The sequence below is a fragment of the Cuculus canorus genome, chromosome 3 (assembly GCF_017976375.1).
Source record: "Cuculus canorus isolate bCucCan1 chromosome 3, bCucCan1.pri, whole genome shotgun sequence".
Lineage (NCBI taxonomy): Eukaryota > Metazoa > Chordata > Aves > Cuculiformes > Cuculidae > Cuculus > Cuculus canorus.
In genome coordinates, this window is record NC_071403.1 from 76,894,478 (window position 1) to 76,908,329 (window position 13,852).

The 13,852-nt window shown below is 45.2% G+C and overlaps 2 protein-coding genes across 2 annotated transcripts; one reads left to right on the forward strand and one right to left on the reverse strand.

Annotated features, from left to right (window-relative positions):
• Window positions 1–635: 635 nt before the first annotated feature.
• LOC104059313 (toll-like receptor 2) lies at window positions 636–5,640 on the forward strand. Its single transcript, XM_054062618.1, has 2 exons — window positions 636–894; window positions 2,351–5,640. Exon 2 carries the CDS (start codon window positions 2,352–2,354, stop codon window positions 4,974–4,976), a length of 2,625 nt encoding a protein of 874 aa, XP_053918593.1. The 5' UTR covers window positions 636–894; window position 2,351; the 3' UTR covers window positions 4,977–5,640.
• Window positions 5,641–10,517: 4,877 nt separating this feature from the next.
• On the reverse strand, window positions 10,518–13,629 carry GPR75 (G protein-coupled receptor 75). Its single transcript, XM_054062627.1, has one exon. It carries the CDS (start codon window positions 13,503–13,505, stop codon window positions 11,910–11,912), a length of 1,596 nt encoding a protein of 531 aa, XP_053918602.1. The 5' UTR covers window positions 13,506–13,629; the 3' UTR covers window positions 10,518–11,909.
• Window positions 13,630–13,852: the final 223 nt, after the last annotated feature.

Sequence of the window (13,852 nt, forward strand, 5' to 3'; positions counted from 1 at the left end):
GCAGGAGCAAGAATGTCTCCTGAAGCATCCAAAAAGCTTTTAATTTCCTGTCTCTTCTACTAAAACAAGTTAGGATCTGTCTGAAGAATGGATGTCTTCAGGGTGATTTCCAGAACCTGACAGGGCAGGGGAATGCCCAGTCAGACTAGAAAGGGAACACAAACAACCTTTGGGTTTTCCAGCCCCGTCAGGACAGCACAGGGGAGCCTCTGGGCTGCTGCAAGAGTTTCCAGTCCGTGGTAGTTACAAAAGAGTGGGTAATAAAATCAATAGCAAAAAAAAGGGAACAGATGACGGAGCCCTACACCTTGTGCAATCTGTTGACTCCCCTTCTGCTGGTATCTCAGACTGAACTAGCTGCACAGAATGTGTCTTTCGAGGCAGCAATACAAACACTGAGAAAATCTCCAGCCATTTTTCACTTAAAATGCACAAAAGGTGTGATCGCTCACTTTACAGGAGCACTTCCGGCACACCAAACCTCGTATTTAAATGTAAGAGCCCAACACAACCCCCTCCCCATCTTACGAAGCACAAGCCACACATTACGGAAGTAAATCAGTTTTATAACCCTGTGGCCATGCTTGGTGCTTCCAGACCTTCCCTGCGGTGCCCAGGTAGGAGTGAAGCCAGCAAATACCTTGGGACCACACTGTTAGCAGCAGCCAAGAGTTAATAAAAGCAATTTTCACCTTCCAATTTCCCTCCCAGCAATAGGCTGAGCAGCTGCTGGTAGTGGTTCAGCAGTTTTTCCCAGAAAGAAGCATCTGGGGCCCCAGCCCAAGGGAGCAGGACTGGGTGGTGCCCGGGGGCGGCTCCCGCTACAAAAGGAGGTGGCAGTGGCAGTGGCAGTGACCGTGACCGGCGACGCGAGGAGCAGCAGGAACAGAACGGGTAACAAAGAGGAAGGGGGGTGGGGAGACTTTGAATACCAGTATGCTCTTAGCTCTCTGCCAGCCTTCCATCTGCACCGCTTTTAATGCCACGGAGGCCGGCTTACCTCTGCGGTGCCGTGGCTCCCAGGTGTGGGTCATCCATGCTTGGTGCGAGGCAGGGATGCGGGGTGACGTGACGCTGGGGTCCTGCTGGCAGCGGAGGGTCCAGGGGATGGGGTTCCTTCTCTTCGGTTAAACTCGACGGTTCAAGTCTGGTGGGCAGCAAAGAGAACAATGGTAACACAAGGTTGCTCACTTGAAGGTCGGCACCTGTGGTTTTGGTAATAAACACAGGACATGGACCATAGGGTCAGGAAATTAGCAGGAGGGAGAGTGAAGGCAGGAGTGGAGGTAGGTCGTGATGCTTCCAGGCAACGTGAATTCTCCAAAGATGAACACTGCATGGGCAGTGACATCTCCTGGTGCAGGCTGCCCTATACAAGCCTCTGAAATCGTACTTCAAAGCAGATTTACTCTTTTCCTTACTCCAATGGGTAAGGATAAATTAATGGTGATGGCTAAATTCCTGGCAGAGAGCAAGCTGCCAAGCGGATGGGATCACAAGAAGATAGGTGGCCACTCAGTTATGTGGAGCTCCCTGCCACATTACTGTTGACTGGCTCTCTAAAGGAGGTTGTAGTGAGGTGGGTGCCGGTCTCTTCAACCAAGTAAGAAGTGATAGGAGGAGAGGGAACGGCCTCAAATTGCACAAGCGGAGGTTTGGATTATGCCAGGAGATTGAATATTTAGGAAAAAAATGCTTTACTCTAATTGTGGTGAAGCATTGAAACAGGCTGCCCAGGGAAGCAGTGGCATCTCCATTCCTGGAGGTTTTCGAAAAGCCTATAGATCTTGCACTTCAGGACGTGTTTTAGTAGGCACAGTGATGGTGTTGGGCTGATGGTTGTACTCAACGATCTTAGAGGTCTTTTCCAACCTTAATGATTCTATCATTCTATGAATACACTACTTTAGTGGCTGAACAGCTTTCGGACATGTCAGACTTATCAGGGTGTTACGAGCCAGGATGAGAGATGCAAAACCGGAGTTGCAAGCAGTGGTTACAAAAGTGCATTTCAGATTACGGAATGGAAAGACGCAAAGGCTGCTCACTGCCTGCTTGGGGCGGGGGGGGATAGAAAAAAAAATGTATAAAGAAATCATTCAGACCTCATCTACAACGATCTGAAATGAACAGTGCTCTCCTCCATATTGTTCTCTGATACCATCCTTTAGCACTGCCTCTTGAAAATAACAATGAAGCAAGATGTATTTTTTATGTAGATTAAAAGGGACCCATAGATACAACTAATGAAACAATTTCTGTACTTGCAAGTAAATTAGGATAATTTTTTTAGGGTACACATTAACACAGAGCATATTATAATGATGGATTTTACATTTCTTTTCTCCAGGATGAGGATCCTTATTGGAAGTCTTCATTTCTATTTCATTTCTTTCCTATTCAGTAGAGCAAATGGATTTCTAACTCTGAGAACACCTGCAGCCTATACCTTCCCGGCTTATAACTACTCCTATTTAAACCTCTCTTCTGTATCAGAAGCACAAGCTCCAAAAGCAGCCAGAGCTCTCAATTTCTCACATAATGTAATTGAAAAAATAACCAAGAGAGATATGGAAGGTTTTGATGTGCTAGAAGTTTTAGACCTTTCCTACAATCAGATTAAGGACATTGAACCTGGTGTGTTTGAGAGTCTGCTCAGCCTTGTTTCTGTGAATTTATCATTTAATGATCAGAAACTTCTTGTATCAGGTCTTCCACCTCACCTGAAGCTCTTACCCACTAGCCAAGCCTCAAGGACTTTGCTGCTTCACAAGCATTTTGACACATCCTCAGAGGCTGCCCTGGAGCCTTCTGCATCCGCCAAGGAGCTGCTCCATTCAGGAAGTCCTTCTGTCCTGCAAAATGTTAATCCGAGGTTCAGGCAAGGTACAGAGGATCTGCTTCGAAGAGGAGAGAAAAACCCAACAGTCTCTCCCACAGCCAACTTAACGCCTGATTTCTGCGGAATACCAATAAATGGGATACTTGATCTGTCAAACAGAAAACTCTCCGAGGAAGAGCTGACATTAAAACTGGACGAGGATCTCTGCCAAGCTCAGATGGACAGTATTTTGGAGCTTGACATTAGTCACAGTGACCTGGAAATGGATCTTCTATCGCTGTTCATCCTGTTTTTGCCACTGAAAAATGTGCAGTCCATTGATGCCAGTCACAACAAATTAACAATTAACATTGAAGATGTAGAGGCGATCTGTAAGTTCCCATTCAGCAAGCTACTGTTTTTAAACATCAGCAACAATCCCATAAACAGCTTGAATACGCTGTGTCTTCCTCCAACCATCAAGGTAATCGATTTGTCCTTCACCAACCTAAGTCAAATACCCTGGAATTTTGCTAAAAAAATGATTAACTTAGAAAAAATGTATGTGCAAGGAAATCACTTCATATACACTGTACGTCCACAAATCACTAATGAGACTCAAAATTTGCCCCCCGGAACTGTACGTATTAACGCCATTTCATTTGTCAGAAATGAGGCCGGCACACCCATCGAAAGCCTTCCGAAGAAAGTAAAACACCTCAAAATGTCCAACTGCTCCATTGTAGAACTGCCAGAATGGTTTGCTGGCACAATGGAAGAATTATTATCTTTGGATCTCAGCAGCAACCGGATTTCTGTGCTTCCCGAGTTACCTAGCTCCCTGCAGCTCCTCGACATAAGCAACAGTGATATAAAAATAATACCCCCTGGTTTTAAATCTGTCTCCAACTTAACAACACTTAATATTCAAAATAATAAAATTACGGATATGCATCCTGAGTATTTCCCGTTGACTTTAACAAAATGCGATATTAGTAAAAATAAGTTGAACATGTTGTCATTAACCGATGCCCTGGAGAAATTTGAGTTTCTTAATGTTTCTGGAAACCTAATCACCAGACTGGAACCTGCCAGCCGCCTTTCTGTGCTCACTAATCTGGACAGTAGTCACAACCTGATTTCTGAACTCCCTGATCACTTTGGGAAATCTCTTCCAACGCTGAAATATTTTAATTTATCAGGGAATAAGATCTCCTTTCTACAGCGTGGCTCTCTTCCAGCTTCACTGATTGAGTTAGACATTAGTGACAACGCCATCACAACCATAGTGGAGGACACTTTTGGCCTGTTAACGAGTTTGAGTGTTTTGAATGTTCAAGGTAAACATTTTTTTTGTAACTGTGATTTGTACTGGTTTGTCAATGTCTATTTCCACAACCCCCATTTGCAGATAAACGGCAAAGAAGATCTCAGGTGCAGCTTTCCACCGGATAGGAGGGGCTTGTTGGTGGAGAGCAGTAACCTCACGCTTCTGCGCTGCTCCCTGGGCCTCCAGATGGCTATTACAGCTTGTGTGGCCATTCTGGTTGTTTTGGTGTTAACGGGCTTATGCTGGCGGTTCGATGGGCTGTGGTACGTGAAGATGGGTTGGTACTGGTGTATGGCAAAAAGGAAGCAGTACGAGAAGAGGCCAGAAAACAAGCCCTTCGATGCTTTCATTTCATACAGTGAACAAGACGCAAACTGGACAAAAAAGAACCTGCTGGAAAAACTGGAAGCCGATGGATTCAAAATATGTTACCACGAGAGGGATTTCAAACCGGGGCATCCCGTACTCGGTAACATTTTTTACTGCATAGAGAACAGCCATAAAGTCCTTTTTGTTCTCTCTCCCAGTTTTGTAAACAGCTGCTGGTGTCAGTATGAGCTGTATTTTGCTGAACACCGGGTCTTGAACGAAAACCAGGATTCCCTCATCATGATTGTGTTGGAAGACCTCCCGCCCAACAGCGTGCCACAGAAGTTCAGCAAACTCAGGAAACTGCTGAAAAGGAAAACCTATTTGAAGTGGAGCCCCGAGGAACACAAACAGAAAATGTTCTGGCTTCAGCTAGCAGCTGTCTTAAGAACCACCAATGAACCACTTGTGAGAGCAGAAAATGGGGCCACTCAGGATGTGTATGAGATGGAATGAGCTATAAGAACGTGTAAAGGCTGTGCCTGGAAAGTCTGTGGACAAATAAAAGTGTTTCCGTGTTTACGTTCTGCAAAGGCCGCTGTGTTGCAGCAGGGTTTTGTCTCAGATCAGTTGCAGGAGAGGTTACTAATGGGTTTGTAGTGTGCATTACTCCATCCAATAAAAGAATCCATTATCCAGAGGGCAGAGACCTGAGCACTGATAAACAGGTTTTCCTTCTGAGTGCTTGAGTCCTTCAGCTATTTCCAGCATTTTTCAAAATGCTGTGGAAGACACCTGAAAGGAAGAGCAGCTGGAGTCACACTGTGTATCCTAAAAGTCTTTTTGAGATCACTGCAGTGAAAGGCAATGTCATTCAACAATAAGGTTGTAGTTCAGATTCTCAGCTTTAGCACAGCTTCAGATGGTAACACACACTGTGTACACATGAGAAAAATGCAAACTATGACAGTACACATGTGACAGCTTCTTTCTGTGGCTTAGTGAGAAAAGATTACAGATTTACTTCATGTAGCCATCTGAGAGATGCAATAGCAAATCCACACTGCTGCATCATTTGGTTTAAGTGGTTGGTGGAAGAGATCAGACTTTTATAATCTTTTATAATTACAGGTTAACGTATGCAACAAATCAATAAAGCTGAGCATGTGAGTCTCTACTGTTAAATAACTAGCACAAGCTTTATTTAAATGCAATTATCATAAATCTCTGATGAATAAGTTAAGAAAGTTCTGCATATTGCTATTTAGTATAATATAGGGGAATGGGTATAAACTGGAGAGGGGCAGATTTAGACAAGACGTCAGGAAGAATTTCTTCTTCACTATGAGAGTGGTGAGGCACTGGCACATGTTGCCCAGGGAAGTTGCGGCTGCTCCATCCCTGGTGTTCAAGGCCAGACTGGATGGGGCCTTGGGCAGCCTGATCTAGTGGGATGTTGGGAAGGTGGATGTGGAAGGGATGTGGGAGGTTGGATCTGGATGATCTTTGAGGTCCCTTCCAACCCAAACTATTTTATGATTATATGATTTAGACTTTGGGAAATTTCACCCTGATCCATTTCCAACGAATCCAAACCTCTGCATAGCCCTTTTCTTCACCTAGTGCCACCTAATTATTTTATTTATTGTGTTTGGAAAAATAAAAAAAAATCAGCTGATCCAACTTCCACATTCAAGGAAAATCAACAGACTGTGACGGAAAATAAATACGAGGTGAGAACAAATCATTTAGTATAGCACAATCTGGACTGGCTCATAAGAAGTGTGAACCCAAACCACTTACCTGCAGATGATTGCAGAGCCAGGAATGGGGCAGCACATTTGAAACACATACTCTGAAAAGGAACTAGGGCTGCTGTGACAAAGTAAGACTAATACCAACCTATTTGATGCCAAAAGGGGGAACACAAAACAAACATAAGGAGATACAGGCAAATACAACTCTTCCACAATGTATTTGGAAAAGGAAAGGATCCAGCTGGAGCAGTACGTGTTTTTTGCCCTCCCTGCGCTGCTTCCGAGTAAAAAGGAAAAAACCCGCACTGCAGCATGTAGCACGTTTGACTCTTGGAACCAAAGTTCTAGGCCAGTTGCTGTAACAAATGAAAACATTTTTCTAATACTAAACAAACTCATTTTAAATAGGAAGTGACAACAACTTGTTGTCAGCATTTATTAGCACATAGTAAATGACATTTCAAAGTCATTTTACCAGTACTGATTAAACTTAAGGATAGTGTACTTGGTACATCCATGAAGCACAGTGCTTGAGCCTAACAACAACCAAAGAGCTATTCAAATCAAAGAAATCTGCATCAATTGCCCTGCAGGACAGAACTAGTGCTCACAAAACCTAAAAGTTCTTAGAAATTCCCTCTATTCCCCTTCTCCCATGTTGCCAATTCTCCAGTTCTCCTCCAGTACAAATGACGAGAAGTGGAGCAGCACTCACCATCCTCTGCCATCTCATTTATGGAGAGTTTGTACTCTGTGCAAACTCACCTTTCCTTAGCAACCACGAGGAGTTATGTACACTGTCATGAAAACAGAATTATTTTCCTGTTCTTTAAATTGCTGGCAGAAAGCTACTGCAGAAAGAGACAAGCTGGGACCTTTTTTCCTCTCACATGCAGCACGAGCAGAGCTGCTTGTTGGTGCCCAGTGGCAGGACCATTTCGGTAATCCTCCACTGGCATCAGTGCAAACACACTGTTCCTAATTCTTAAAAAGAAATTAGAAAAACCCATTCAAACCACACAGAAAGCAAACCTTGAAAATGTCCATAGGACTCTCCACCATCCTTCCTGCAAAGACTACTCCGTTAAGGTATTACACCATCTGCTTTCTCTCTGTTTCCATTGTGAACACCTCAAGTTGCTCTCCGCGGCCCTGCTTCACTACCTGGTGGAAGGTGAAGAGAGAACAGTGCAGGTAAGCACAACTCTGCAGTTCAGAAGTCTCTTCACTTTTTATTCCGTGTGCTGCAGGTGGAGGGGTACTGGAGATTATATGGGGGGTAATTGTCACAGCTTTCCTAACAAGTGAGCCAGCAATGTGCGCTCGCAGCCCAGAGAGCCAATTGTATCCTGGGCTGCATCAAAAGAAGTGTGACCAGCAGGGCAAGGGAGGGGATTCTCCCCCTCTGGTCTGGTGAGATGTCACCTGGAGCCCTGTGTTCAGTTCTGGAGTCCTCAGCACAGTAAGAACATGGATCTATTGGAGCAAGTCCAGAGGAGGTCACAAAGATGATCTGAGGGCTGGAGCACCCCCCATACAAGAATACCCTAAGAAAGCTGGGCTTGTTCAGCCTGGAGAAGGCTCCAGGGAGACCTCATAGCAGCCTTCCACTACGCAAAGGGCCTGCAGGAAAGCTGGGGAGGGGCTCTTTGTCAGCAAATGCAGGGATAGGATGAGGGGGAACGTTTTGAAGCTGAAAGAGGGGAAATTTGATTAGATATTAGGGAGAAATGTTTTCCTGTGAGGGTGGTGAGGCACTGGCACAGGTTGCCCAGAGAACTGGTGGCTGCCCCATCTCTGGAGGTGCTCAAGGCCAGGTTGGATGGGGCTTTGAGCAGCCTGATCCAGTGGAAGGTGTCCCTGCCCATGGCAGGAGGGGGTTGGAGCTGGATGGGCTCTAAGGCACCTTCCAACCCAAACAATTCTGTGATTCTGTGATTCTATGAAGTGATAAATTACACACCTAAAGCATACACACCATAAAATACCACAAGATATCACAAAATTATTAGGCACTGATCCTTTCTGACTATCGTCTGTCCAATTTTTGCATGTTGACCTCCTCAGCCTGTCGAGCCCTTCCTGCTAAGGCAGGATGCCTCTGCGACTTAGAAAAAAATGTGCACCACTGTATAGAAATCTCTGTAGTCTCCAGTCTAAAAAGATCTGAGGTAGTGCCCAACTGCGGAACATTCTTAGCAACATTTTGAGGTTGCGTAGGTATAGTTTAAAGTTATTTGGCATTACAGACTTCTAGTTTTTATAAGTAAAGGTCAAAAAGAATACAATACTGCAAGCCAACAGCTGGAAGAGTCAACGCTATCATCATAAGGCAAGACTTACGACTTAAAAAACCTGGTGAATTGTAAAACTCTTTCAAACACTTTTGCTCCTAAAAAACAACTAGAAATCACTTGTTAGTGAGATCAGCCCCAAGTAATTGATCTTCTGGGTTTTTTTAACAAGTTTATTTATGCTTTCTTTGAGGATACCCCTAATTTCATGAGATACCCTGGCCAAACTGTTAACAGTACACCACACACTACAAACACAGATTTTCAACCATAAAGCAAGAACAGTTCTCAGGCCAGATATCATGACAGCCACCAACACTAGCAACTTCAGAAGCAGCATAACCTGTTCCATCACAGTGGGGTCATCCTAACTAATCTCAGAAGTCAAAGATTGCTTTTGTTCCTGGAGTATAAAATTCTACATGTATTTCAAAACTTGTCAACATTAACATTCAGGCTCGCAATATTCATATTAGTCACACAAAGTACCCGTTAAACCTTCCTAGTCCTTTCTGCACAGCTCTGCAGCGATGCGGCCCACAGCATATGGACAGGAAGTAAGGAAAGCATGCTTTATGAGTCTTGGATTTGCAGCTTTCATACTTGTGAGATGCTTTCTTGTTCTTATGTTACAGACTGCACTACCTACAGACCTTTTTCTAAACTGTTCAGTATTGACGTACTGTCATCGCTTACTGTCATACCCATCTCCTCTCTTTGCACAGATTTTTTTCCATCTCCTTCATCCAGCACTGTCGCTTACCCCTCAATTCGACTCCTGCTTTATTGACCTTGCAGTCATGCTTTATTGATTCTGCACTCAGCAGAAGAGAGTTCTGAAACAACAAGGAAGCTAAAGGGAAAAAGAGAAGTTATACTCCAGAAGAGTCTAAAACAAGTGACTTTTTTGTAATAAAATGAGCAATTATTTCAGTTTATGATTCACCTCTAAGAAATTGTAATAATTTTCAAATTCCAATCTCTATTTGCTTACACCCATAAGCCACCCCCAAACACAGTTATTTAATACAACAGATACTTTAAATCAGATTTTATTCCTACTGCAGATTAAAGGGCATATTCCTTTGCTATCCGATGCTATAAATGTATTAGCACATTGGTTGTATTAAGAACAAAACTGGCACCAGGAATTAAGAGCAATATTATAAAGTACTTTAAAAGGACTGCAGTTCGTCTTAATAACACATCAGGTAAAGGCAATAAAACTGCCTGCTATATTAAGGCCAAACCCTTCCAGCTTTACTCCCCCATGAATACTTAATGGGAATCACTTGTATGAATAAAGTGCAAAGGATTTTATCTTCTATCACATAGTGAAGTTCATGTGATCCAAAACAAAAGCACAGCAGGAGCCTTTTGTTCATACCTCCAGCAAACCTCCAGACTGCTTAACACTAAATCCAGGCTCCATGCGCACTTTCAGGTCCCTTAAAGAACAGACAAGACCCAGTCTTGCATCCATCTGTGGGGTTCTACTCTATACTCCTTCCAAAATCATAATTACCACTAAGATTGTAAAGCTTGAGACAAAATGACACAATCTCTTTTTTTTTTTTCCTCTCCAAATTACTACATTCTGTGCTAAAGAGAATCGTAAAGACAGGAAACCCAAACAAGATGGATCAATTCTTATCTTCTATAATTACCTTAGGAAGAACTGTGTTATTCATTTATAGAGAAAAAAATCCAGGCAGAGAGGAAAGACTTATGGAAATGACTTCAATTTTACATTTGTATTAGGAAAGTTGTTCACATCCATTTTATTGCAAGAAAGCTATCTTGAATTATTCAAAATCAATTAAAATTCAGAGTGTTAAACAAACAACAGTGTTCATAACGTAATAGTCTTCCAGGAAATCTTGAAAACAGTTTAGTTAACAAACAGCCTAAACCAATGACAAGTCACACGTGGCAACAGTATGAATGTTTTTTGCTCCTAAAATACCAAATCATTATTCCATCACAGTAATTTTGCTAAAGATGTGGCGTTTTCCTATAACGAGGCACCACAAGTCTGTGGCACAATTATTTCAGAGATACTAAGACTTTGCTGAAGTCCATAAAATTTGAAAGGAGATTGCTTGTTTTGAAAAGATCTGGCCTCTTAAAGCAACAATAGTCAGGAATTTAAATGCCTCCAAATAACTTCTTTTGTGAGGAATTCCCACAACATGTGACATAACACAAATGGTTCAGTTGATAAAAAAATATTTAACTTCCATTATTTGCTCGCCGTGTAGACCAACAGATGAAGTTTATAAGTAGACAGGTTATTAATCTTTAAACCAAACTGATGTTAGAATTCTTAAGAAAACCTCAAAAATTTGTAGTCATCTCATTATGTGGTCAGTCTGCTTTTAAAAATGATCACAGCTGTCAGTTCTACCTGTAAGGAATATCAGAGCCAAATCCTCACAATTCCTGCTTTTATACAGAGTCACACAAAAAATAACCCAACCAGCAACACGACCCTTTGCGCAACAGTTTACGAATCAGAAAATTCTGGAGGTGACTGCATTACTAATAGTTTATCAGTACTATACTACCGTAATATTCACCTTTATCCTCTAGTAAAACCTATAACTGGATATTGCACAGTTATTTCTATCAAATGCAAAATATTTCCCTAAATATATTATTTTGGGACATATAACACCATTGATCCTTAAAATAAATGTACAACAGAAATACATATATGTGTATATATACTTCAGAGGTTTCCTACAGTGCCACAACACCTCTCCAAAGTCCTTCCTCAGCAGAAATGTAAATACTATTTTTAAAATGCCTTTTCTCACTTTAGGAAGCCACGACTGAAATCCTGAACTTCAGCTGAAGTTCATGCAAATTTTGCCATTCACCTCAACAGAACCAGGAGCTCGCCCTCCGAACAGAAAGGACTTCCGTTATTATGGACACTTTCTACAACAAAATACCATCATTTCTTTCAACCTTCTGCAACGGAAAACATTTAAATTAAAGTATGGCAACACCAAGCATCCTCCCAATTTTTCCTTCATTAAAGTACGCAAGTATGCCATTTAACAGGTAATACTTCTGCTGCAGCCTGAGATCGTTCTCCGAGATATTCTGTCTCTTTATAATACTTTACTACTCTTTTCTTAACTTGTCCAGCAGTTAAGTTTAGTAACAAATCATGCTAACAATTCCAAATGTCATCTAAAATACAGCTGGTTTTGACTGGCCACACAATTTCAAGAAAGCGTCATGGAAGCAATATCCGAGTATTCACTTCAAATGCAAATAACTGGATATCAACACGAGTAGCATATTTCTTAATTAGCAGCAACAGTGTATCACTGAATTCAGTTTATCACTAAGGAAAGCAAAGAAGGTATCAGAACCCTTCCTGAAGGTTACACCGAGGGCACTGGTATCTGCTTAGTCGAAGGGCTGTCACAGTCTCGCACCACATCGTTGGTGGTGTGATAATGCATGGCAATGTAGGATTTGGCAAATCCAAAAGTCGAGTTCACTGGCTGTAAGCTATTTGGGGTGCTCACGTCCTGGGAAGGGCTGCTGTTATAGATACTGTAGTAGGGCTCGATTCGCGTGTTCATGGGGGTCGAACTGCTCTGTGCATAGTGCTGATGCCCGACAGAAGCCTTGGGGCTCAACACGCTCTCCTTAGAGTGACTAGGACCACAGGCTTGGTCCACAAGCTTTTTCTGAGGTTTTGGAGACAACATGTATGCTGAATTAGTCTCATGGTGGGACGACTTGTTCCTGTTGACTTCCAGGCTGCCTTTGCCCACGGCCCGAAGTCTTGTCTTCTGCTTACAGCAGAAAAAGACGAGGGCTACATACTGCAGGCACCAGAGGACTCGTCTCCGAAGCCCGGCACTATTGCGAGAATATATAAAAGGATTCAATCCAGATTTGAAAAAAATGAGGGTAAATCCACACAGCTCAAACTGGTAGAGAACAAAGCCACCGTTACTGGACAGCATATCCTGCACCAAAGAGATGCCCAGGGGCAGGCAGCAAACCAAGACGGAGAGCACGATGACGACACACGTCACCACTGCCCTAGAGTCTTTGGCAGCGGACAGGTTGACTGCCGACACAAGCTGGAGCTGGCCGGCGGCTGTGGCGGACATCTGGCCAAGCTGATTGGCATAGCCGTGCGTCTGGACATGCTGTGGTTTGCTTTGGTTCCTGTACAAGGCGAGCACGGCGCTTTTCACACCCTCCCCAGCTCCGGTGGCTGGGGGACCCACGAAGGGCTGTGGTCTGGAAGCATCAACGGCCACCACGGGCGGACACTTCCTCGCTCGCACATTCCTTCGCAGGGCCTGGGCAATCATGACGTAGGAGACGGCCACGACGGTCACGCAGCAGATGAAGTCAGCAACGTAGAGGTAGAGGATGACTTTCCTCTGTCCGCCGGCGAAGCCGGACACGGGAAGGCAGAGGCGCGAGCCGCGCGAGCCGAGGGTGGCCAAGGTGGCCAGGGTGAAGCTGGCGGCCCAGAGCAGCAGAGCGAGGAGCAGGGTGCAGGGGAAGGAGGCGGCACGGTGCGGCTGCCGCCCCAGCACCATGCGCAGCCGGTGCAGGGCGATGACCGCCACGGTCTCGAGGGACACGAGGATGAAGCCGGAGCTGGTGAGATGGAAGGCGAAGCAGAAGGCACCAGGGACGCCGCCGGCCGAGCCGAAGAAGAGGACGAAGGCGAACATGGGGGCGGCCACACCGCAGAGGAAAAGGTCGCAGAAGGAGAGGTTGAGGATCATGAAGTCGAAATCGGTCCTGAATTTCCTGAGGGCCGGGTCGAAGAAGGACAGCAGCACGATGAGGTTCCCGTAGGAGCCCAGGCAGAAGACGAGGGCGAGCGGCGCGGCGCAGGCCGCCAGGGTGGCTGCGTGGGCGCCGTCCCGCGGCTCCGCGCTGCCGTTCGCGGGCCCCGCCGCCCGCCACGACGCGTTCATCGCCGGCAGCGCCCGCCCCGCCATGGCGCCCGCGCAGCGGCACCGCCCGCCGCGGGGAGAGGGAGGGACCCGCGCACCGGCAGGGACCGACCCGCACCCCCGCAGCTCGGCAGGGACTGACCCGCGCTGCTGCTCCTGCACGGCTGCAGCCCCGCACCCCGCAGGGACAGAGCCGCAGCCTGGGAACGGCAGACAGACCTGCACGGCTGCAGCCCCGCAGCTCGGCAAAGACAGACCCGCACTGCTGCTCCAGTAGAGACAGCCCCGCACCCCTGCAGCCCCGCACCCAGAAAGGACAGACCTGCATCCTTGCAGCCCCGCATGGACAGACCTGCACTGCTGCTCCTGCAGGGACAGCCCCGCACGGCTGC

What these genes read in the sequence shown, in the direction of transcription:
- GPR75 (XM_054062627.1), bottom strand. Translation starts at nt 13,505, where the DNA reads ATGGCGGGGCGGGCGCTGCCGGCGATGAACGCGTCGTGGCGGGCGGCG.
- LOC104059313 (XM_054062618.1), top strand. Translation starts at nt 2,352, where the DNA reads ATGAGGATCCTTATTGGAAGTCTTCATTTCTATTTCATTTCTTTCCTA.